The 25,331-nt window shown below is 44.8% G+C and overlaps 2 protein-coding genes across 2 annotated transcripts; both read left to right on the top strand.

Annotated features, from left to right (window-relative positions):
- Positions 1-911: 911 nt before the first annotated feature.
- Positions 912-14,521, top strand: LOC119376563 (centrosomal protein of 120 kDa). The gene is made up of 9 exons (XM_049411441.1): positions 912-1,854; positions 1,975-2,246; positions 3,753-4,049; positions 5,146-5,349; positions 6,821-6,928; positions 7,233-7,418; positions 10,726-11,047; positions 12,102-12,270; positions 14,440-14,521. The coding sequence occupies exons 1-9, from the start codon at positions 1,815-1,817 to the stop codon at positions 14,519-14,521; spliced, it is 1,680 nt and encodes a 559-aa protein (XP_049267398.1). The 5' UTR covers positions 912-1,814.
- A 2,833-nt stretch (positions 14,522-17,354) lies between these two features.
- On the top strand, positions 17,355-25,053 carry LOC119376559 (uncharacterized). The gene is made up of 7 exons (XM_049411442.1): positions 17,355-18,328; positions 19,205-19,307; positions 19,474-19,557; positions 20,806-21,042; positions 22,945-23,116; positions 23,180-23,328; positions 24,833-25,053. The coding sequence occupies exons 1-7, from the start codon at positions 17,855-17,857 to the stop codon at positions 25,051-25,053; spliced, it is 1,440 nt and encodes a 479-aa protein (XP_049267399.1). The 5' UTR covers positions 17,355-17,854.
- Positions 25,054-25,331: the final 278 nt, after the last annotated feature.

Consider the following 25,331-nt stretch of genomic DNA (forward strand, 5'->3'; position numbering starts at 1 on the left):
CTGGCAGCACGTAAGATGCGGGCCTACCAGCAGCAAATGGCCCACACGCGCGTTGCTTGCTTTCACGAAAGAAAAACCGTTCGCGCTGGAGCCCATCCAAAACTGGCTCGCTCACTGCGTCGCTTTCTCTCTGTCCCTCGAGTTAAAAGGTTAGCGTTCTCGTGCGGGGGCAGGCGGCCTCGGCAACATGTCGCAACACGATAAAAGTGGCGTTCTAAACTTTTCAATTTTATTACTTTTGCTTTCATTTATGGCCGCCGAGTCCACGGAACAATAGATCAGTCGCTTTCCACAGTACACGCTACTGCACGAGCGAGGGGAGTCCTAAACCGCGTTTAACACGAAAGCAAAGCCTGCAAGGAAATTGGTTTGTGATCGACGGCTCCGTGATAATGAGAAACCACTCCTACACACACTACCGCAACGAAAGCACGCCCAAATTTCTGAAGCTGCCAGAACATTTTATACAAGCTACAGCAGCGCAAAACGTGTATCACAACACCGAGTTCACAAACAGGCGATACTTGTTTCGTCGGGATCGAGGTACAGAAACCGCCGACAGGACTTCGCCGGACAAGGTTGTTTCGCATCACATCGGAACAGAAGATTTTGCAATGGCCGAAGTTCAACCGGCTTTATTGTAATCGTAACTGCAAATCTGTGTAAACGAAGCTAAAGTGCGAATTGACCACAAACAAAACACAGATGATGACACAGTGACTTACCTAGTCGTAGCTCTCCGAAGTTGCCGCAGCCGATTTTTTTGCCCACTTTGAAGTTGGGTCCCACCATCAAAACACCGGAGTTGCTCGATCCCGTTGGCCTTGTCTGCGAATGCATAGCTCTTGCGGCGGCCGTAGTTTTGGATGCACGCTTGGGAGTCTCGTCTCGGGGCTCCCGGGAATCACGTCTTTGCATCCCTGCGGCCGGGAACGCCGAGAAAGTTAGGCTTAGGCACTAGGCTTAGCCTACTGCTCTGGCAGCGAGTGGCTATGGCGCTAGCTGGCGATGTCATGGGTGGAAGTTTGATGACGGTGGCGGGTTGAATTGAATTTCCATCACTGCCCGACACCCCGCGAAGTCTTGACTCCTGTTCTCGTGTACCAAACTACACACGGACACCGCTCGAAAGGGCTTTTCTTTACTAAATCACAACGACGCACTGAGCCTCTATCCACAACAAAGCCAGAATACTCCATGAAACTGGGCCCAACCTACCCAGAATGCATTTCCAGAGGAACTCTTGGCCACAACCTTCCGCAACCACTTTGCAGTGTGAAGACCAGCAACGCCGAGAAACTTCACCACTTTCTCTCGAGACGTCGGTTCATCACTAAACGGATCTTCAGTCGTGCATTTTCGGCTCACTGCACCGCTACGATTTCAGAAAAACGGCTTCCGATGTCTCAGAACTCCGCGGCCTCCGCTGCGAAATCACCTCATAAACAAACCAACTTCCGGTGCACACCGGAGAGAGCTCCTCGATGTGTTACGCCAAATTTAGGATATACATTTTTTGACAGGTGCCTCACACGGCCAGTGGTTAATACCATTCCAGGTATAATGCACAGACTCACATTTTCGCTATTGCACAGGCGAAGCGAGACCACCGGAGCAGCGAGAAGCTGCTGCAACTGCTTCCTAGAGTAGTTACACGTTCTGCCGCATAGCACTAGGCGGCGGCAAACGTTTCCTGTAAACATTCAAAACAGCGCTTCGCTTGAATGTTGTTGGTAGTTAGATGTTTCTGTCGGCTTCAACTAGTTTAGGGAGCTGTAAATACCGCCAACACATTTTATCATTGATGAGCCAGCATGAACAAAAATTATCTCATCGTCACTTCGATCCTGGAAGGTGAGCACGCTCAGAAATAGCGTAGTGGGAACTTGGCATTGCGGAATGTTTCTCGGTGTCGCGGCTAAAATTTAGTTGTTGATCGCTTTCCTGAGCACACGTGCACACATTTACTTACAGGAAGACATTTCCCGAGCAGGCAAAGCTGTGACGTTGTGATAGAAGCCAGCTTCGACGGCGAAGTGCTAACCACAGACCCTGTGCCACACTCCTGTCATCCCAACTTCAATACAGAGTTGGCATGGGGCGTTGATCGTCGAGGTCTTCATGTGCACAGGCTTCACAGGACACCTGTGAAGCTGCAGTGTTTTGTAGTTGAGCGATCATCCAAAAAGAAGGACCGCGTGGGATACGTTGTGCTCGAGATACGCGGCATTCCTGAGAGCGTAAGGGTGAGTGACAACAAAGTACATGTCTGGTCTTGCCGAAAATGGTTGTATAACCCCAGCATTGCATTTTGTATTGTTACTACCACTGCTACACTTCGTACACGAGGAGCCCACCCTCTCAGAATACATCGTTGCGTAAGCTCACGTCTGTACTATTTACAGTTGTTCACATCGCCAAGTTTCACTACCCTGAGTTCTTCTCAACTGGAGCTCTTGCACTTGGTTTGCTTTCCTAGCTGATCATAATGACACCTGAAACGTCGATTACTGCAAGGCTGTTTGGTAGAATTCGCTTCACCAACACTTTTGTGACTGAATTCTATATTGCTCAATCGATTTCTTGCTTGTAATGCTATGCAGTTCTGATGCATTCTACGCATATTCTTTTATAAAACATAAACGAAAGTGTAATTTCGTCAGACATCATCTTTCAGTCTTCACAATGAAACGGAAATAATCAAGGAAGGCCGTGGACTGCTATTGCTTATGGAATCGAAACCATGACCTGGTGCTCTACAGAACGCAACATGCTCTCAGAAGAGGTCCATGACTCCATTTGCTTATATTGCACAATCGTTGCGCACCATGCAAGTTGCCGTTGTGCCATATATGCATTGCATTTCGCACAATCTCAGAAGAATTGCGGGAAAGTTGGGGGTGGACGTAGTCTTTTCCGCTCCTGACCGTCTACAGAGATTATGTCACCAGGTAAATTCAGAGAGTAACAAGGTAAATGCATGTCCTATAAATCACCGAACACTTTTTGTAACCTGTACTCGCAACGTTGTCTACGCCATTCCGCTTTCGTGTAAAAGGACGTACGTTGGTCAGACCGGCAGATGTATTAACCAGAGACTGAAAGAGCATCACTATAACGTCACAAAAGCAATCTCAGGTCATTTGGGCATTCATTGCTGAGATTGTGGCTGCATGCCCTTGTTTGAAAACACCTGTATCCTGTATAAGGCGCATAGTAAAATGACTAGAGAAATTGTTGAGGCCTATGAGATTAACAGATTAGAAGAAATGTGCGTTAGTCAGCCTTCCCTCTCGCTTTCACAAAAAGAGTTGCAATATCTTGCTTTGTCGCGTTAATGCTTTTGCTGTGTCGTGATATTGCCCTGTACCCGTGTTCGGTTCAGCGATATAACCACTGATTGTCCATTTGTTGTTTCTGTTGTTTCCGCTCGCTCGGTATTTATTTATCGGTTCGAGCGAAAATAAAATCAGTTGAAAGTAGCGCTGTGTCCTTGTCTGTTTTCTTTCTTCGTCCCTGTCTAGTCGCACTTACCACTCTTCATGGAAGGAACAGGCACAGAGGGACAAAGCACTGTGCCTTCTCACTTTTAACTGTTTCTTATTTGTTTACTTCTAATTGCACCAGCCTAGCTTGACTAGGTGATTTCTTTCTGTGTCCTCCTTGACAGTGGGTTTGTCTCTGTTTTGTTTGTTGATTAATAAAGTAATGTGTTGGAAAAAATTTGGTGAACATCACTGTTGTTGTTGCAGAGTGCAAAATGGCATCCGTTGCTGAACAGCAAGTACCATGGAGCCAAGCCAGAGATTCACGTAGGGTTGCATCTGGAGGAGGACACTGTTCCCGATGCACCTGCCTTGGCCACTTCAGAACCTCCTCGGACAGATATCAGAATGCAGCGTGTGGTTGTGCAGCCAGCTGACCAAGCAGCGGAAACTGACTTGGCACCTCGCCTCAACCTGAAAGATGGCTGTTACGAGATTGGAAAGCATCCCACAACACTCTACATCTTCACTGTCACCATTGCATTTGCAGCAAACCTCAAACATGTGAGTCTTTGGAAGAACTAAATACATTTAATATATGTTCCATTAATTTGACCCTTGTGTGGCATGCAAAATTTATTTCCAAGTTTTGATCAATGTCTCCTCATGCATTCACATTAAAGGGGCTCTGCAACACTTTTCTAAGTAATCATCGAATGGCTTCATTTAAGGAGTTTATTGCCTCATGAATCGACTGCCACAAATAGCAGAGTTACAGGGATGTGTCACACGCTTTGAGTGTGTTCTCTCTCCTTTCTTACCAGCGAGCGCGCTGAAAGCTACGTGAGACGTGAGGGGGAAGGGGGGGGGGGCTCAGCGCGTATCATGACCTTGAGTGCATTCTTTTCTTCTTTTTTTTTTCTTCGAATGTGCAGCTTACTTTCAGTGCGATTGCGAGCAAGCGCGCGAGCACATCGCGGCATGCCGCGGCGGCCACGGTAGTTGTGCAGCTCACGATTCTCAAATCAACCAGTGGCCTTTGGGTTTGTGGCATCATTTTTCGAGAGAAGAGTGACGGATCTCTAGCTGACTTTGAAAGTTAATTGTAAATTCCAGCACTCATGCTGCACTATAATGTTTGAGTCACATTTCTCAGGAGCCTCAACCACTGATCGGCAGCGCTTTCTGACCATGCTCAAAAAGTCTTGCAGGGCCCCTTTAAATGCTGTTTATTGAAGCTGGTATTGAGGAGGAACCAGGCACCTTTTGGCAGTTTTGAACACAAGTTAAGACAGGCCAGCTATGCTGAGTCCTACAAAAAAAATTTTTGACACGTAAACGTGTGAAACGAATACAAATTGCTAGCCTTACCTTGTGATGAGAGCTGTAAAATTTCCTATGTAGTGCAGGACTGGTCTATGTGTATTCGGTTCTACATTTGTTTAATGCCAATATATGTTCACACTGGCGGGAAAAAATATGAGTGTATAGCACACTTAAATTGTTACGTTCTTATACCAGTCATTTGAGTTGGAAAGAGAAGAGGAAATCTGCACCACATCCTGAGAGAGTCTTTGGACTGTTACTTCCGGCTTAGGATTATATTGGCCCAATTTAGTTATGTGACGTGCAGCGATTTATTGTGCTGTGACCTATGCAGCTTCAAGAAAACTCCGAAAACAAGCCATCAGCCGGCCATGGTGGTCCATACCACTTCATTTATCACTTGCTTGGGCATGAAGTTTCTACAGAAGCATTCCCCAGCTTGGAAAGCCCCGAATTTCCAGCGGAGCGAGCGTCGCTCCGCATTCGTAGCAGTGGCCCTGTGCTTCGCAGATTTTTTGCTGCTCATCCGACCCTTCAGGTGTGTGCCTCTGGGGGAGTGATAAATGACCTTGTATATTGATTGTTTGTGCCTTATCTTTTCAATATCTTAAGGCGAAAGCTTTGTATGGTCCTTGAGCAGAAAAAATAAGAATCAGCCATTGTCACCACGAATTGTACCAAGAGTCATGTGTAGCACATACCCGCATTCTCCTGGAGATAATTAAGTTAATTTAAAGTTCAATCAAATTAGAATTAAAGTGAACTAAAGTAACAGCTGTATGCCAAGTGATTATAAGTGGTGATTAAGTGCATGAGATGAATTAACAGTGAATCAAATGCTAAGTGAATTAAATTGAGTTAACTATGAATCATATGTGAACTAGCAGTGAATAAAATGTGGGTGCATAGGCTTTCACCTGTGCTCTGCTTAGCATTAGCTAAAGGGACTGTAATTTTTAACTTCATTGTTTTCCGTAAGTACATTCTTGTACAGTTAGAGTTCATATTACTTACATATCCAATGGCACCAATTACATAAGTAATAACACGAGTTACCCATGATGGTAGCTTAGCAGCTAATTTGTTGGACTCTTAAGCTTGAGGACATGGGTACAATTCTCGGCCATATCGATGGGGGTGAAATGTAAGAACACTCATGCACTGTACATTTAAGGTTGTAATTACATTTAGGTCACATTTAAGAACTTCAGGTGATCAAAAGTAATCCGGAGTCCTCCACTGTGACGTGCCTCACAATCGTATCTTGGTTTTAGCCCAGATGACAACAAAAGTAAAGTTTTAAAAACACGCTGTATGCCTTGATTGATTGCAGTTCTGAAATAGGGACTTGTGCCATACGCTAACTAATTGAAAAATGAATTTTTTAGTTCATCAACTATGTACTGTGGTTGATATTGGAACTAACATCCATTTCATCAAGTAGCCAACTTGAATTGGGTGCCTGTGGCATCCTCTACAGTATGCAGTTAAAAAAATTGTGTTGTTAAAAAAAATATATGCATACAGTGTAGTTATTCACCCTGTGGTGTTGATTGTAAATAGTTTGTAATTTGTATAAGTTGCTTCAACTTCACGAGCACCTTCATGATTGAGATTACCTTTCACAGAAACTATGTTGCATGCGTGATACACACACGTGTGTCCCGAGCATGCCTATGCTTCCATGTGCACATTTTGAAGTGCCTATAAAGCAGCGGTAAGCAGTTGTGAAAGTGCAAAACAAAATTTAAAGAGAAGGGAAAGCAGTAATAGAAAAGGAGTTGCGACAGTTGCTTGATGGAGGTAACAGCACCGCCTTAATGAAGCTGGAGTTGTTGCATTCAGATAGCGCCAAACAAAGTTGCTTTGCTCGTTACATATTGTTGGCAGTTTTATATAAGCGAGTTGTTTTACCAGAGTCCACTGTATTTTGGTGGGTTCAACTGTAGAAGCAGGCACAGATATCTGTTGGCCCCTATAAATATTTCCGGCTTTTTGGCTGTCCACAGGTACTGCTTTCAACCGATGATTCAGTTATTGGGGAGACGGAAATTCTTCTGGGCGACTTCTCGGCAAGCTCTCCGGATTTCTCCGTCTCTGTGCAAGGCTTGTTTCAGGCAAGAATTTGTTGTTGCCTCGCCTGCTTTGTCTGGTATCTTACTCATAATGTACAGGCTATAAAAAATTAGTTTTCTGTTATAATATAAATATTGCAGTGAAGGATCATTCTCTCTGCAGTTTCTGTTTAGTATGTAGATAAAATTAGGCTGTCACTGTGGTTGCTGTTGAGGAAACAAATTTTTTGGGGGGTGTGTGAACCATAACATTGAATTGATGCCTTTATGAAAACGGGATAAAATAGGCCCTTGAATATTAAACCAAATACTGTTCTTCCTTTAAAATGTTGGAAAAGATACCTAGTTAAGAAAGGCCACCAAGCTGCTATCCATAACCGTTCATCTCATGACCATATGCGAATATTTTTGCTTCTCTCTTTCTTCCCTAATGCAGCTATCTCCTGTTCCACACAATGAAGACCTGATGAGCAGAATAGCACCCGAGTACAGGCCCATTGTTGGTGTCTATGTGGAGATTTCAGAAAAAGAGGTAAGCCAGTTATATTTTGTTCCTTCTCTTAGTTGTTCTTAATACAGCGTTTCTTAAAGGGGCCCTGCAACATTTTTCTGAATTATAATGGAATAGTCTCACTATTTGGGCATGACGCTTCATGAATCACGTGTCGCAAGAATTTTTAAAGTTCATTGTTATGATCAGCTTTCACGGCTAGGCTCCGCTGTGCCGTGGGAATGATTTGGCAGCATCTGCCCTGCTTTCTTCATCGTCAACATTCCCCGAAGTGCACCTGATGCGGCGACAACACGGCAGTCGTGTTCTGAACCCTTCAAAGCTACCAGTTCCCCTCGTCAATCGCCTTGGACCCTCCCGGCCGAGTTTGACAGATTTATGGAATGGAAGTGAGCTGGTTTGCAGTCAAGGCTGCTCAGAAGAAGCGGTCACCTGTGCAATGATTTGTCCAACGTTCTGCTAAATGCACCACACAATTATACGAGCACCTGAGATCGGAAACCTTTCTCACACTCCGTGGTGCCTTTATGGCTTGGTCACCCGTCCAGGAGCTGGCTGTCAGCAGAGCCCGCAACGCTATCGAGGAGAGGAAAGGCTGCACCTGATGGTACGGCCAGTTTTCAGAAATTTGCACCACTGTGATCCCTTCACTGTGCATACGGTGCCCTATTGTGTTTTCTTTTCACTAGGGGTGTGCGAATATTCGAAATTTCGAATATTTTTCGAATAGCGTTTGCTATTCAATTCGATTCGCACTGAAATTTTACTATTCGAACTATTCGAACTTCCCAAAGACAAATGCAGTCAACGTCCGATTGAAAGTGACCCTTCAGATTTTCAATATGCTTCACCTCATTACACTCTCGTATTGCGGAAAAGCCGCCTTTCAAGCTCCGTTACGGTCGAATTTAGGCAAGAGACAGTCGACGTCGAATTGGAAGTGGTCCCTATATTTTCAATATGCTTCACCTCATCACACCCCCGTATTGCGGCAAAGCTGCCTTTCCAGCTCCGTTACGGTCGAATTTAGGCAAGAGACAGTCAACGTCGGATTGGAAATGGTCCCTAGATTTTCAATATGCTTCACCTCCTCACACCCCCCGTATTGCGGCAAAGCTGTCTTTCAAGGTCCGTTACGGTCGCAAATGTATTAACTCAAGAAAACGCTGGTTCCAATATGGAGATAATAGATGTGGCAGAGTTGGGCGCTCAATTAATGCTGTTTTGGACCTGAAATTTGGGTAGGAAGTCCAAAAAATCGGACGCCGAAGCTTTTTAGCATCCAAAATTTCAGGTGTTCTTATATATTGACGTCTACAAGGCAGATTTGGAACTCCGGACTTGAAGGGAGCAAACCCTTGTCCACCACACCAGTTGGCCTTCCACAGAAGTTGAGAGAGGAGGAGAGGCTGAGGAAATGGCATTTTTGCCCATCACGTGTAAAGTGTTGTCGGCAACACTTTGGTTGCACCAGATCATGTACATATATATAATTCGGCCTCTACATTGCCTCATTCTTGATAAGAAAGACAACTATGAAATATGACCCCACCAGCGCTTCATCAACCTAGCGAAAAGAAACACTTTCATGTTGCTATCTCACAAGAACATACTTAGGGATTCTCTGCAACTTTTTCTGTAATTTCACTTCGAATTATTCGAAAAATGTTTGAGAAATATTCGAAAATTATCCGAAATTATTCGATTCGATTCGCACTCAATCTTTATTATTCGAATTCGCTTCGCACCCAAAATTTTGCTATTCGCACAGCTCTACTTTTCACCTCTCGGGCGCCGTCCGTCGAGCCGGGCGCGCCGCTTCCCTCTTTCCTGGGGTGGGAAGGAGGCGGTACTTGACCGCCTCCTTCCCACCCTCCTACCCGCCTTTGGCGGCGCAGATGACAACAATTTGTTTATTGGACGGTCCTGGACTTGATTGATTTCCCCAACAGGGACTCTGGGGAATACCAAGGCTTTATAACGCGAGTGTCGAGACGCTCCAGAAACAGGCTACCAAATAGTCATGTAAACGTTCTTGCTATCAGCTCCGGCTCCTGAGCTCTACTTCTCCCTGAGGCCTGGCTGGTCCCGGTCCTATGGGCAACCCCCGATCACATCACCGTCAAGTACGAGTGGCGTTACAGGGATTTGTTGCTCATCACACATGCTTCAAGCGCTTTCTCTCTCCTCTCGTACCAGTGAGCGCACTGAAAGCTACGCAGGGAAGGTCATGTCAAGGGGGGCAAGAAGGTGCGGCCCTTCTTCACCGTGCGTCATGACCTTGAGCAATTTCTTTTCTCTTTTTTTTCTTTGAACGTGTGGCTTTTTCAATGTGATAACTCACGGGCACGTGGTGGCATCCCGCGGTCGCCACAGTAAGTACTATGCAACTTAAAATGCGCATATCAGCCAACAGCAGTGACTATGGGTATATGGTGCAGTAATTTTGGTATATGGCATCATTTGTGGAGAGAAGAGGGAGCTATTTTTAGTTGACTTTGAGAATTAATTTTAAATTCTAGGCCGTGTGCTGTGTTATAATGTTTGGCTCGCGTGTTCTCGTGAGCCTTCACTACCAATCAGCAGCGTTTTCTGACCGTGCTCAAGAAGTGTTGCAGGGCCCCTTTAGAGGATGTCTGTCAGCCATCAGATGTCCTTGGGAGACTGGGAGATTTCGGGAGAGCATGCAGGAACCCTATTGAAGATGCACTTTAGATGGAGAGCATCTGTCAGAGGCCAAGCAAGAATGATTGAAAGTTGAGCTGGTTGATAGGGATCTCGCCTACATGCTGTTCCTTCCTTCCTGGACAATAAACAGGCACTGTGTGCTTTCTGTGTGTCATTTGCTAACTTCTTCCCTCATTTGTTTCCATTTTTGCGGTCTTCCATAGTCACCCACCATGGCAGTCTAGTGGTTATGGTGCTTGACTGCTGACCTTAAGGTCGCGAGATCGAATCAGTCGTATTTTCGATGGAGGCGAAAATGCTTGAGGCCCATGTACTTAGATTTAGGTGCGCGTTAAAGAACCCCAGGTGGTCTCCACTAGGCGTCCCTCATAATCAGATCGTAGTTTCGGGATGTTAAACCCCAAGAAGCTATATTATTATTATTATTATTATTATTATTATTATTATTATTATTATTATTACTACTACTGCCTTTGTAGTCTTCGAGTTTGTAATGATAGAGCTTGAATATTACTATGCTATTTTGAAAAATTCTTATTGAACAGCTTCCTTTTTGACATGCTCAGAAGCTTGGTCTAGAACGACACTTTATATGCGAGGTAATCTAGGGCCCATTTGAAGGTCTGCTCACTTCCTGCAGGCAATTGGAGGCACTGAAAACGAAACTGATGGCAGGCAGGAGGAGCCAGTGCCTGAGCAGCAGCCTGCTCCGTCACCACCGCCACCCCCACCTGCAGCAGCTGCAAGGCGCGGGGAGAGTCCACATCCTGCTCCACGGTCACGCAGTCGAGACTCACGGCCCCGAACACCGACACAGCTTTTGCCAGAGAGAAGTCCCACGCGACAGCCACGCCGTCAGCTGGACTTCTCGCCCCCACAAAAACTGGGGCGCGCTGAAAATCAGCGACCCGCTGCCGATGCTGCCTCCAGCCAGGCTGGTAACTTGAGGCCAGCACAAAGCAGTGAGTGCCTCGTGGCTTTGTGTCTGAAGCACTGGATAACTAAACGCACTGTGTTTTGCATGAATGGGAATGCCAGGTGTTCTTGACTCCTGCAGTTAAACTTACGACTCATTCGCTCCCTAATTTGCAGGAAAATGTAAGTTTGAAGTAGGGTCAATTTCTGGATTTTAGCATGTCAAGTTTGCTTTGCATATTATATCTGGATGAGTAGCTCATTAGGTCATAATATAGCAGATCAATAAATTCTTTTCCTTTTTCTGCTCACAAGATTTCTCTGTGAATTCTATTCATGTTGCTATATTATGTGGACTTTTACTGGGTTTGTACTTCATATTAAAGTATAAAATACTTTGCTTATACTTCGTGTGCTGATAAATGCAGCTCACACCTATTATGTAACGAGTATTATGATTATGCAAAGAAGTGTCTTTATGTCAGTGCTAGTTTGCCACATCTAAAAAAGACTACTGCAAAAGCCTTGTTGTGGAAAGCTGTGATACTGGAGTCAACTGAAGTGAGTCTCATATTTTATTCAAAGACTTGTGTGGATGCTACTTGCTTTCGCTGTGTTGTGCTGTGCAGCTTGTGCCCCCTGTGGACTCTGTTAGGTTATACAGGCAATACGCATGCTACTGGGGCTGTAGTTCATGTTGCTCCACTTTGGGGATACCTTCACCTTTTTGTGACACAGCATTCATGTCGGTATCTGGCTGGTGTGTCAGATGCTCGGCTCAGTGGCTTATCCATTTGGTGTCCACTGAAAGGATTGTCATCATTCCACAAGTCTTTAGTGCAGAAGTGGAATTGGGCTGGTCATCTAATGCATGGAATAGATGACTACTGGCTTGCTTGTATGATAGGACAGTTGTTGAAGGAAAGAAAAGCAAATCGAAGGCAGGAGAGGACTGAAGGAATGATGAAATTGGCAAGCTCATGGGCATAAAATAAGATAAAGGACAAATTTACTTGGAGGTCCCTGGGAGAGACTCAAATGCTGCAATTAACTGAAAATTCTACTCGTAATGGCAACAATGATGGTGGTAATGTTTCTTAGGTTCTGGCCCACGTGCACATGAAGATGCTGCCCCGAGGCAACAACATGAAGTGATTGATCTGACTGATGACAGAGACGAGGAGCAGTTTCACCATTTCTCTCTGATGCTGGATATAAGAAGCCTGAACGTCTTGTCGACTCGTGGCAAGCCGATGCAGTGTTATGTGAGGTAATTGTGTTCGCATTGTCCTGCTGGGTACTTTAAAGGGACCCTGAAACGGTTTTGACGATTTTGTACTAACACATTGGGCCGGTAGAGCAAGCCCTAAGGATCATTTACAGACCGATTTAAGCTCTCTGCGTAAACTGTGTAATTTATTACAAGGCTATAAAGCTGTGAACCGCCACCGATGACGGCGACTCACCCAAACGCGTTTTCAACCGCCCACATACTCTTTGCGTCACGAGTGTGCGCAGGCGGCTGATCTGATTGGATGTACACACGTTACGTCACAGGCAATTTTTTCGACATAACTGCGAACCAATGTTGTTCGTAATCTTTTAAACTCTTTATAATTTGTTTTTATTAAAATATTGTCACAAGTAAAGAGAACATAATCGCAATTTACAAGTAGGCTTTAGGACTTCCGGCGCACAGTGGACGTCATCTGCTTGTGATACCACGTGCTGCATGTTGACGAGCTGCGCGACCAGCTAAACGTTACCAGCATTGTGCATCGCGAGTTTCGTTCTCTGGGTTCGTGGTGTCTGACACGATGAATCGCCCTTGCTACGTTGTGGGCTGCAAGTCCAGCGATTGGCGCCAAGTAAGTCTACGACACCGTGTGCCTTTGGACAGCAGCAAGCGCGCCGAGTGGCTGCAGCGCATCGGACTCCCGGTGTCGGATCGACGGCACGACATACGCATTTGCGGTCGCCACTTTAAGGCGGAAGATTATGAGTACAGTTCCGCGCTGGTGCAGCGATTCGGCCTCGGCATCAAGAAACATCGCCTCAGACCCGACGCACTGCCGTCTTTGTTTCTTCCCGCTAGGAAGGTAAGTTCACAGTCGATCCAAATTTCGTGTGCTGCGCATAGCGCTCGGTAACCTCGTTTCGCACTTGGGCACTCTCAATATTCAACGTAATGTCATTATTTATTACTATAACGAATTCGTCTATTCATTGTAACGTGGTTAATTTCGCAATTATTATATATATACACGCCGACTGCCTCTCGCCGGTTTGCGATTTCCAGCGCTGATCATAAAACGACAGGGTGCATGTGAATTCGAAACAAACAATTTGACACCACTGCACAAGTGTCAAGGTCGTAGGGCCAGCTGGAAATCCCTGGTTTAAGTGTGCGGTATGCATGTTTCCTATATAACGAGCTGAAATAAATCAAATTTTTGTGCACTTATTGATTTATTTGGCAGTGGAGATAATTTATCATGTGACTAGTTTGGCCCAATTAAACCATACAGGTGCAAACGTATGCATGTGTGTATATAGGCAGCATTGCAAGAGAATGTGTCAAGTGCTGTTATGCTTAATGTTATCAACAAAACAACATTAGCTGTAATACCAGATTGTTTGATAGTTGGTTCGATTCATTGACTGTGCTGGGGGAAAATGAATTTTAAAAGATTATCGCGGCTTAAGAGGGTGATTGTAAGCATTTGGCTGTTATAGCATTTACCGTGGGGAAGTGAACAAGCAGAGATATGTTTACACTGCAGTGGCTCTCAGTTAATTACCGATTGTTTTGCTGCAAAACTCCATTTGTTTGTGTCATAGTTGCGGGTGCGTCCCAAGCTGTTGTACACCAAATCACCCGGCTTAGAACATTTTCCTTTTCATCAACACCATTGTTCGTGTAAGAACACCAAATCACAGCAAACTGACGAAATGTTGCCTTGACAACAAACAAGATGCACTTAGCAGTTCAACGAAGGAAAAAAAACTGCTCATTAGCACAACTCCACTCAGACTTAACGTACTTGTTCCATCCCAGGAAACAATGAAGACGCCGAAATGTTATACAGCATTCCTTGGTAACATGCTTTTATTAGAGACATAGAACAATTCATGCTAGGAGGAATAAGGAAATTATTCTGCATGCCGTGCCAATATCAATCCAAAGACAATACTCAAAATGATTGTTATCCATTATGTTTGTGGTGAATTAAATCGCTGCTTTTTTTCCAGTTTCACACACTGCCCCAGAAAAGTGTCGCAGAGCATGGCACTGCCTTGGAACCATCTGCCAGCCAGGTTAGTCCTGCTCTGTTTGTGTGGATTGACACTGCAAAGAAGTTAACGAGAGAGTGTAAAAGTATCCTATATCATCTCTACATACTATGGAAGAGAATTCAATAATATCCTTGTTATGCAGCCCCAACAAGCCGACTGTGCAACAAGCCGTGCAACAACTGTGCAACAAGCCGACTCTGGAGAAGGCAGTTCAACTTCCATAGCTCTTACCTCAGAGGTGAGAAAATATTTTGTGCTCTTTGAAACATAACTTGGCACCAGGAAAATTATACACATCAGAAGCATTTTAATATCCCTGGGCATGTAGTGGTTGAAAACAAACACAAGCCACTTTGCATGAGGGGATTTTAATACCACATGCTCAGGAAGGTACCATGTGACGTATAAAATATACAGTTTAGAAAAACCTGATGGTGTAACGTGGTATGTGTATTCTTATCACCTCACATCCAGCAAACCACGTGGAAAACTGTGCGCAAGACAGCCACGAGAACAGTGGCAACTCAGACGACACTGGAATGCCATTCCGTTGGTAAGTTGACCAAACGATTGAAAACAAAGCACATCTGAAGCACGAAATGTACAGACGTAGTTCAGAGAGAGGATTCACTCGTAGGCTGTAAAAAATGTAATAAAGAAAACTTGCCGAAAATAATGCAAGTTATTGATGAACAATTGGGCACGACAGCAACCTAAGGAGTTTTGCTCATTTGTGTGTATCATAACCCGCCAGCTACGCAGGTGCACATGAGCCTGAAGACGCTGGTTTCTGCGAAGACACAGACAGAGTGCTGTGCTGGATCGCATGAAGCACCAGTAGCAGCTGCAGTCAATGTTGCTCCAGTGCCACTGCTCCCTGCAGATTTCAGGCCTCTTCGTGGCTCAACACCTGTCCCATTGGATGAATCATCCTCTGCTGATGAAGAGATGCCTGCGGCTGAAGTTGACGCCACCTATTTACCATCATTCAGCGAGAGTTTCTGCAGGTATTACATGAATTAGTCTATGGTGGACTAACAACAAAATCAAACTCATGGAGATTCACAAACTACTCGGAGACACTTAAACCATCACTTGAGACGGTTATTGTGTGGCATTGTGTCCACACTTTTTATGTTTGTAACGAAGAAAATTGAGCCCATTAGTTTCGTTTATTGAATCCATAGCGCTGATAAGACAGGGACCACAGAAAGAGGATGGGACGTACATCCCTGATTGGATTACACACGTTATGGCTTCAATGAGCGCTATGGCTTCAATGAACGTAACAAACCAACTAGCCCAAAAGTCTGTCCTCTTAGATCCCATTAGTTTGCCTAAACATTTTACCTCAGAGTAGTTAATGACAGTCGTATCTTTTCCAGAGCATGTATGCGCCATTCTTCAGTGTATGCTCATTTTTCCTACCCGAGTGTTCCCAAAGAACACAAATGTGAGGAGGCAGTTCTGTGCCTGTGGGAAGCTGGCTGAGACACTTTCGTGCATTGCATGCAGAGCTGCAAATTTTATGATGAAGCACGTGAGAGCTGGTATAAGCAGCATTAACAGAACCTTTCATTGAACTTAGCTAGAGGAAAGGAGTTTCATGACAGCAGCAATGATTGCTCTTGGTGCTCATTTGCAATAATGATGCATTATAACACAGCAGTGCTCTTAGATGTTGCCACAATGTTTAGCAAGATAAAGAGGAGCATAGGAAGCCGCGGTACCCTACAATGAGCATGCTTAGGCCCAGCAGCTAGACTAGCAGAGCAATTATGCTAAAGGCTGTGCCCGACTAGAATTGATCCTGCAGGGAGGCTTCACAGAAAAAATTATGACCTATTTCACAAGAAACACAGAGAGGTTCATGATGAGCACTTTCCTTTATTACAAACACATATTGCACAGGTTTTCAGATGTGGACCAAATAACAAGGGACACACTGACCCATTAGTGCAACTGCATTCTGCACAGCATCCCCAATGGGCTGCCAGCTACCAAAGCAGTTGCATAGTGGACACAAACAGTAAAATGATTTCATGTGCCACTATTAAAAGGACACTAAACAGAAACAATGAATTGGTTTAGACTGATAAAGTGTGCTCGGAGAACTCTTGTGTACTTCACCACCATAGGTTTATTATTAGAGAAGAAAACCAAGTTCAAAGTTTCATTTCTAAATTTCGCACCGAACTTTGCAATTCGTGACGTAAAAGATATCAAAAAGCATTTAACGTAATTTGGCGCCACTGGCTGGACAACATTTTCACAAACTCGTTATGTCAAGTCCCTGGCCCCCTCAGAGGACAATGTACTTCGATTTAACCGATTAGGAACTACGTAGGCCCAAGCAGGCGCCGTCAGAAATATGTGACGTCACGACAAATGGTGCGGGAATTCCAAGGTGGCATCGCCACCTGTATTTTCTTTTTGCACGTTTTCTCACTTATTAAGCGTCTTCTCGCAGCAAGCGTGGTGTTTTTTGTATCGTGGAAGACTACTTTACTAATGCAAGAAAAATTGTTTTGCCCTTTAGTGTCCCTTTAAGCATTATTACTTTGTTAATACATAACGTTCTGTATAAAGCATTACTTATTATTTTATATAAGACATTGCCAATCAATTCCATTCTAAGCTCATGGAGTGAGAGTTTTATGATAGCCTACTTCTGCAGTATTTCCTGCCATTATAGGATGGAGTACGTTGATTACTTTTTTAAGCTGATTGTGGAGGGACACACTTGAAGGTTCCCTGCAATGGTTTACTGAAACTGCATTAGCATATGTGCTAAATTAACGTAACATAATGTAAAACATAATGTAATAAATTAAGGTATGCACCTTTCGTCAAGGTTGCTAAAAACCACGTGATTTGAGCACTGCTTTTCCTCCCAAACTCATCTAGCACGCAACTGTCGCTAGCGCATGATTTAGCTGTAGCATATTGTAAACATTATAGTTGAGCCCTATGCTGCAAAAATACTGCCAATATGGGCCACTCAAACTTTGCCAGTGCACTGATAATCAGCGAACACCAAGAAGTATTAGGACAAATTTAAAGGAGTCCTGACACAAACACTTTGGCCTCGCGTTTTATTGTTGAAATGCGTTGCTGGGGGCCAGTTAGTCGTAACACGGCACATCGTTTGCTGCAGCGTGCAACAGATGATTAATTACAAGTAGGGGGGTCACTTCGTGTCACCTCCGAGGGTGTCACTGCCGCAAAAGCGGCGTGTAGCACTGGATCACGCACAGGAACTTCAAAGTTCACATAAAATACTTTCCAAGCTATATTCGCTGTTGATATTTTGCGGATGACATATGCATGCTCACCGCAATCAATCCCGCGGGCTGTCTCAGCCGCGAAATTTTGTGTCAGTACCCCTTTAAGGTATTCGAGATCCATAAGCAATGCTCCCTCAATTTTTCCTTCACCCACATGTTTAGCAGCACAACACTTGCTACAGGCAACAACATAATCGTCCATCAGTAAAAACCAAACCAAACCTAATCTAACCTAACCTAACCTAGTCAAGCCATGTGACTTGCATCATCATGCATTATGCAATACCAAGTAGCCAGATTAACACACAAGCACTAACATGTTTTGTGGCATCATTCAAATGCAGTACCCATCAAGACGAGAGCACTGGAGTTGCAACAGGGGTGGAGGAGTCTCTTCATGCCGAACGAAAGTTCATTGTGTTTGAGAGCTCCCTCCGAGACCTGCTTGCCAAATGCTCAGTCTGTGGCCAAGCAGTAGGCGACTTGAAGTTCAGCGTTGTGGGAACACTGGTCACTGCAGAGGGAGTGTGCGAGCAACAGCACCAGCTTCGCTGGAAAAGCCAGCCACTTGTCAAAGGTAGCGGAGCTGGGGCAGGCAACCTTCTCCTGGCTGCTGGCATGCTCTACTCGGGCTGTGTGGTGGCTTCAACGATTCGGTGCCTGAATTCCGTTGGCATACAAACCATCACGGAGCGCACCTTCTACAACTATCAGAGGGCCTACTTGCTCCCTGCAGTAAAACAGGTTCACTTATTCATCACCATTTGAATATAACCAGAGCAACTTTTATTTGTATAATAGGCAGTATAAACGCAAACGCTTATACTGCTGTTGCATTACTAGCAAATCTGATATTTCAGAACATAATTTTGCAGTAGATTTACACATTGTAGAGCATAGCGTTTGGTTCCTTCTGTATAACTTATTCAGTGTTAGCTAAATTCAAAACACAAAAATAATTTTGTATCAAAACTTGTACAAAACTAGCCTACTGACTTTATGGTCACAATGCGAAAGAGAAGCTTAATATTTTTGCTCGCCAAAATTAAAATTTAGAAACCAGTCATCTGGAAACCATCCTAATTATAAAAACAGTTCTACCATACTGCCTTTTTTTGCCTTACTGTTTAGTGCAAATACACATGACTGAATTGAGCTTGAGTTGTTGAATTGCTATGGTGGGAAAATGTAGCAGTGGCAGAATACTTGGGGACACATAGGCATAAAACACACGGACGGGGACAGATCAAGACGGGGCACTTATCTGTCGCCGTCTGTGTCCTTGTGCTTTGTTCCTTTAGTTATACACTACCAACTAGCCCATCACTCAGTCCTTTTTCAAAGAAACTATGCATTATGCAACCTGTCTTTCCAGCTGTTCCTCAAGAAACAATCAGCGATGGTGGATTCACTTGCTGACATGCGAGTTGACCTGGCAGGTGATGGGCGATGTGACTCGCCAGGCTACAGCGCCAAATACCTCGCATACAGTGTGCTTGCCGTGCAGAATGGCTGCATTCTACACACTGAGCAGGTGCAAGTCGGAGAGGTAAACTTGCAGTGCTATTAGTATAACGTTCCAAGTACTAATGAAACCAATTTCTACGCTTTCGTTCACAGTCACCCGAAGTCCCCAACAGCGTCTCAATGGAGAAACAAGGACTTGCGAAGTGCCTGACTGCTGTGGAGGAACTAGGCATCCACATAGGCTCGCTGACAACAGGTATGTTTATGCAAAAGTTGCAAGCAAATTTAAGACACGTTAAGTAAAAAAAATATATCTGAGAAATTATTCTTAGAAGGCGCATGTTTCCAGAAGGAATGTTGGAGCACTGTGTGTGCCTTGATAGCAGGTGCAAGGGACTTACTAAGCATCAATGTTTTCCCAGATCGACATCCTGGTGTCAAGCAGTACTGCCGCAAACACAAGCCAAACATACCACACTGGTATGATGTTTGGCATGTTGGTAAAGGTAAGCATGTATACCAGACTTTGCTTCTAGGTAGACAGTTCAGCTGTGCCGCAAGGAAAGAAATGTCTGTGCACGTAACATAGACCCTTTCAAGCTATCCTAGAATGTCTACTGCAAGTACAGTTATGAATTGCCCATTACTCCATAAATTTTTTCTTTTAATAATGCGCAAAGTACCCAGTATGCATCTTTAAGGCAGCATGCGCACCTGTGTATCTGGCCACTTTGTTGGATTGCTGATGATCAATTATGCCTGAGCGCCTTCTCATAGATAGAACATTAAACCACCCACTCATTGCACAACTCGTAAGTTTTGACGCATGGTGAAATTCTGCGCTTCTGTCACGCAATATTACATGTGTTAACGACACTCCTTGCACTGCTTAACATTCATATATTGTGTTTTTCCTAAGCAATTTTGAGCACAAGAGTGGCTTTGTAGTAGAACACCAGCTTGCCATGCAGGGGTTCGATACCCAGCCAAAGCAAAGAATTTTTTATGATTTATGTACTATCGCGAGCAATATGAGCTCGAACATGTGAGTGCGTGGAAAATAACCTCAAAACCGAGATAGGGTGATACATGGATGGTGCTGCCGAAACTGGAGGGGAGAGGAGGGGTGCTGTTCCGCTGACTGTTGCTACTCCTGCCTCGCTAGCGTTGCTGCGAGATGTCGCTGATTGCGTGCCAATGACCGCTAGCAATGATAACAAAATAAATAAATGAGGCGCAGCAAAATGCTCAGCCGGCACCACCGATGCCGAGATACCGATGCGCAAGCATGGCCTGCGCATCATGGCAGGCTACATCACAGCCAATATCTCAGCAGCTACATAGCCTGATGTGGATGTGCGCGTTGATGGGAATTCATATCACCGCTAGCGGCCACTGACACTCTCTAAGCTGCTGTTTCACATCAACAATATCGAAGCGGGAGGGTCAACAGCTAGCGGAAGCGCGGCGCCCTTTCCACTTTGTTTCTGACAGCCGCCGCTGCGAATCGGCTGACGTAAGGTTCGAGGCTGTTCGCCACGCGCTCGCGTGTTCGAGCTCATATTGCTGACGATAGTACATCTGTTTCGTTTTTGTAGTCCTGGCCAATGCTAACTTTTCGATCAAAACAAATGAGGCTGACACCGGAATTTCTGTGACAGAAGCTCTGTAAAGCTTTCGCGTTAAATACAAGTTGCTCTAGTGTGGTTCTTAAGAAATGTCCTCTAATAATAAGTTTCTACATTATACTCTAGGCCTCAAAAAAAAGCTCCTGGCTGCCAGTCGCAGACATCGAGTTCTGTCTCCTTGGATCCAAAGCATCATCAACCATCTTTACTGGGTTGCTGCAATGGGCCAAGGAGATGGAGACCTTGTTGTCAGCATGTGGAGGAGCCTGCTGAACCATGTTTGCGACAAACATGATGGCCACGATGGTCCCTACGAGAAATGCCTGCATGACCAGCTTGAGGACAGGGAATGGTTGAGCCCAAGTGAGCACTGCTAATTTTTCTTTGTGCCCAACACAGTTATTCGTACTGTTTGAACACTGAAATTTTAGACACAAAGGAGAATGTCGCAACTTAGTGTCAAAGCGCTCAATCGTCCAGAGTGGCAGGAGGGTTGATGCCTAGTGCCTAGCTTGCACCAATAACTGGCATGAACGAGACTAGGGCCTTATGCAAACGAACAACAATTTACTGCATCATCGAAACAAGGCTAATAATATTTTTAATTATATTAAAGTTGAAATTAAAGACAAGGTATAACGAGTAAGAATGTCAGAATCATTACAAACAGGTACAACTATGCACCACTATTCAGACATGCCGCTGCAGCAGTAGTTGCAACCTATCCATATTAGTGTTACCTAAACGTTCATACAGCACAAGTGAAAAAGATAGTTGAAGTCTGCAGCGACATAAATGGGGTGCAGTGACAGTCACCTACATCAGTGCCACAAGTAAAGTGACCCTCTAAGCTCCACAGGTGTCAGCGGTGGGATTTCACAGCGACTGGTGGCCTGCAGTGCTGGTTGTAACGTTAGCAGCATTGTTTGCCTAGAAGCTGCTCAGCATCTGCCTCTTGCCCTTGAATCGGGTTAATGAAGTGTGGGAACAACTTGGTGGGAACAATTTCCTACAGTTCAAATTCTTCTAGCAAACACCTTTTTGGGTAAGCAGACAAAACAAAAGTTAGAGATAAGCAAGCCAAGCCATGTTAGTACTTCAAATGATGAGATTCCGAATCTTTCATACAGACACTTTTAAAGGGACCGACAACTGCCCAGAATATGAAATGAGTTGACTCCACTGATGTAAAGATTGTCCGTTGCACTGACTCAAACCAACCCTGTTTTTTTCGTGAGAGATGGATTTATATTTGTATTTCTTAATTGAAAGTCTCGAAAAATGACCTGTGGTGCCTCTGGCGGCAAAAACATGAATGATCCGATGAAGACGGCCACGTGACCGTTGATTGCTGTACGCGGTTGACGATTTTTTTGTTAGTATTGAAATATTGTTCGTTTCTTTATATTAAAAGGTTTTACTCCATAATAATGTACATATAGGCCTGCGTTAGTGGTATGTATTAAAGTGGCGCTGCCTTCGCGTGACGTAATGATCCCATGCTTGTCAGCGCGTCTTGAGCAACTTCTCAGCGTGCTCATGCAACCGTACACGCAGTTTCCAGGTCGCTAAGATTTTGGAGCGACAGTTTTGCTACCTACACTTCGTCTCAGAAATGACGCGTGCTGCTACTCGGTGCGGCCGCGCATATGCACAGTTACGTTTTTGATTTCTTGGCTTGGCTCGTGTATTGTGAGAGTAACGACTCCGGGACAAGCCATCCATGACACAGGCGCAGGCAACCTTGGGCGCAGGCGCACACAACTCTGTACAAATACCGGGAAGGTGTATAAAGCCACACATCTCATTGCAACAGCTTGCTATTTTCAAAAATGGTTGGAAAGCTCAAAATAAAGGTGGTTAAGCATAGTTACAGTAACTCCTGTGAAAGGAGAGCAACGACAGCTTTCACAAGGGCTAGCGGCATCGCTATCAATGCTCAGCGTTGCTGGAGCAAGCCTCCATGCGTGTTCGGAGCCTTTCAGATCGAAAAACAGTGCTTATAAAATAACTACGTGCTTTTCGGATAAACCACTGCAGCTACAAACGCTACGAAGGGTGAGCTTCCTGTCGCGCCGTAAAAAACTGGGTCGAAGAAAATCAGTTGTCGGTCCCTTTAAGAAGTCATGCACATTGTGGTTAGATAGAGACTCACGTTTTCACTTGATGCCAGGCATAGAAAACCATTTTCATAGATTACCTCTAAGACGTTAACTGGCTTTTGTGCCAGTGAAAAAAATCTAAAGCTTCACATATCTGTTTCAGCATCACCTGCATTTCTCCAACTAAAGACCATCGTGGACAATCCTCTACTTTTGAGAGACATTCGCCGGCTCTCTCCCGAGGTGCAAACGTTCTCATTGGAGTCGTTCCACAGTGTGCTGAACTGCTTCGCGCCGAAAGCTAATGCTTTCTCAGAGGACGGCATGCAAGCAAGGTACTCATTTTATTACTTGAAAATAAGACAAAAAAACTAACACTGAAACTGCTTTTTCCTTAGGACATGGCTCGCTGTACTTCACTTCAATGAGAATGCCAAACGGCAACAGGCGCATACTCGGGAGGGAGAGGAGCAATGGAAGCTGAAATCCTCCAAGGCGAGGCGAGGTCACTTTACTGTTGCTGCAGTCAAAGAGAAGCCTAGCTATGGTATGTAATATACTTCAGGACTAAATTACAAAGACAACAGGATGTGTGCAAGGAAGGCATAGGGAAAGTCATTCATAATTCTACTCGTGTATAAATTTAAGCTAGAAAAAAGGTGAAAGGGATTAAAAAAAGGCTTGCCACCTCTAGGAGAGGCACACAATGCATCCAGATAAATTGCGAAACCAGTCACAATACTGTGGTAAATGTCCTGCCATCTACATTCCTGGATATCTTTGCATGTACGCAATAATTAAACCTGGGATTGTTACCCAATGGCACTCATGATCACGACATCAGCACAGTATTAGGATCAACCTCGTCTACTGCCATCACTCGTTGGTGCTGCTAACCACCTGTTGGATATATATGACGTATCAGGTCGTTGCACCAGTTTACCTCCTCATTTCGAGCAGATTGCACCATGTCAGGAACTGTAAAAAACTCATTAATATGGAAGCAACTGCACACTGATAACTCTTGTAGATAATGAATCACATGCACTTAAAACAGTTGTGCTAGTTTTGGAATTAGCATGCCATTACTTTTCTGTCTTGGTAATGCACACTGTTTTCAGCCACATTTATCAGCAAAGAATGACGTGTCGTCATTCTTAATTGATGAAGAGTTAAAGCACATGACAGAGCTCTGGGGAATTAAAATTGTAAAAGCAGAGCCATGCCTTTGCCTTATTAAGAGCGGTGGGCTGTCTGGATTGACACTTCACCAGCTCCTTTGACGAAAGTTTTATCATTCAAATGTGCAGTTTACTTCGGTATGGCTCATTGCTTATGAATTGCCGTTATTTGAACGTGGTACGTTCCAGCAGTCCAAAACGTACATAATGAAGCTGCCCACGGTTTGTGGTTTAGGGACAGGAAAATGAGAGAACCCTTGTCGTACACCCCAAGAGGTGTCTTTACCGAATAGTAAATTAGGATGCCTGCAGCTATGGCCCAAGCAACCACACACCTATGCAAGTTTCCTGACTGTAACATTGCGTAAAGTATTGGCTCACTAAAGAACCGACACTGCTATAGCTCAGCAGTGACGGCCACTTCACCTTCTCATTGGCAATAATGGAAGCACCTTCTCCAACGTGCAGCGTACTGATAGCACTGCTTCATAATAAGGCACTGCAGAAGTGTAACCATAGGTTTTGTTTTAATCTTATAAGGGTGTAGGGGTACGATGCACCGATGGCACAGAGGCAGAGCATCAGCCTCGCATGCAAAAGGCCCATGGTTCGGATCACAGTGCTGCACAATTCCCCACCCGAATTCTAGACAAGCGTGCAATAAATATACGCTACAAGCAGAGCCTATAGAGATATATAATGTTGTAATCACGCCACAGCGTGCATGCTTTTCATTTTTGCCGCCATTACTAGTAGCACTTGATTCATTTTTGATTGTGAGCCCCCACCCCCCAATTCGGATTCAAACCTATGATAAAGTAGGATGACCTACTATCATGTAAATACGGTAATAACTCTTGTTCTGTAATGTGTCCTGGCCCGATAGTGATATCGTTTCTCTTCACCATGCAGGATACGTCGAAGAGCTGCTGAAGAACGCTGTGGACCTCTGTGAGCACTCGTCGTACAAGGAGAGTTTCAACAACGCGGCAGTTCAGCCGTGCCATATGTCCCTCGCATATGAACGGCCATCAAAGGAGGAGCTCATTGCTCAGAGGCGCACACGCTTTCCTACACAATCACCCTCATGAAAGAACTGCATCAGTACATTGTATGATGATGGTTGGCTTCAACATCCCAAAGCCACGATTTGATCGTGAGGAGCGCCGTGCTGTACCCAGGCAGCACGCCGCCATTGGGCCGATCCCGGCCCAACGTCGGCAAATGACGGCAGCAATATTGGCCCCACGTCGGCAAATCACGCTCGCGCTACTTTCACCCGCATCGGCCCGACGTCGGCTAGCCGCCTTAGGGCCGATGCGGGCTTGCCGGCTTCGGGCCGACGTGGGCTAGCCAGCCTCGGTCCGAG

Source organism: Rhipicephalus sanguineus, unplaced genomic scaffold (assembly GCF_013339695.2).
Source record: "Rhipicephalus sanguineus isolate Rsan-2018 unplaced genomic scaffold, BIME_Rsan_1.4 Seq146, whole genome shotgun sequence".
Taxonomy (NCBI): domain Eukaryota; kingdom Metazoa; phylum Arthropoda; class Arachnida; order Ixodida; family Ixodidae; genus Rhipicephalus; species Rhipicephalus sanguineus.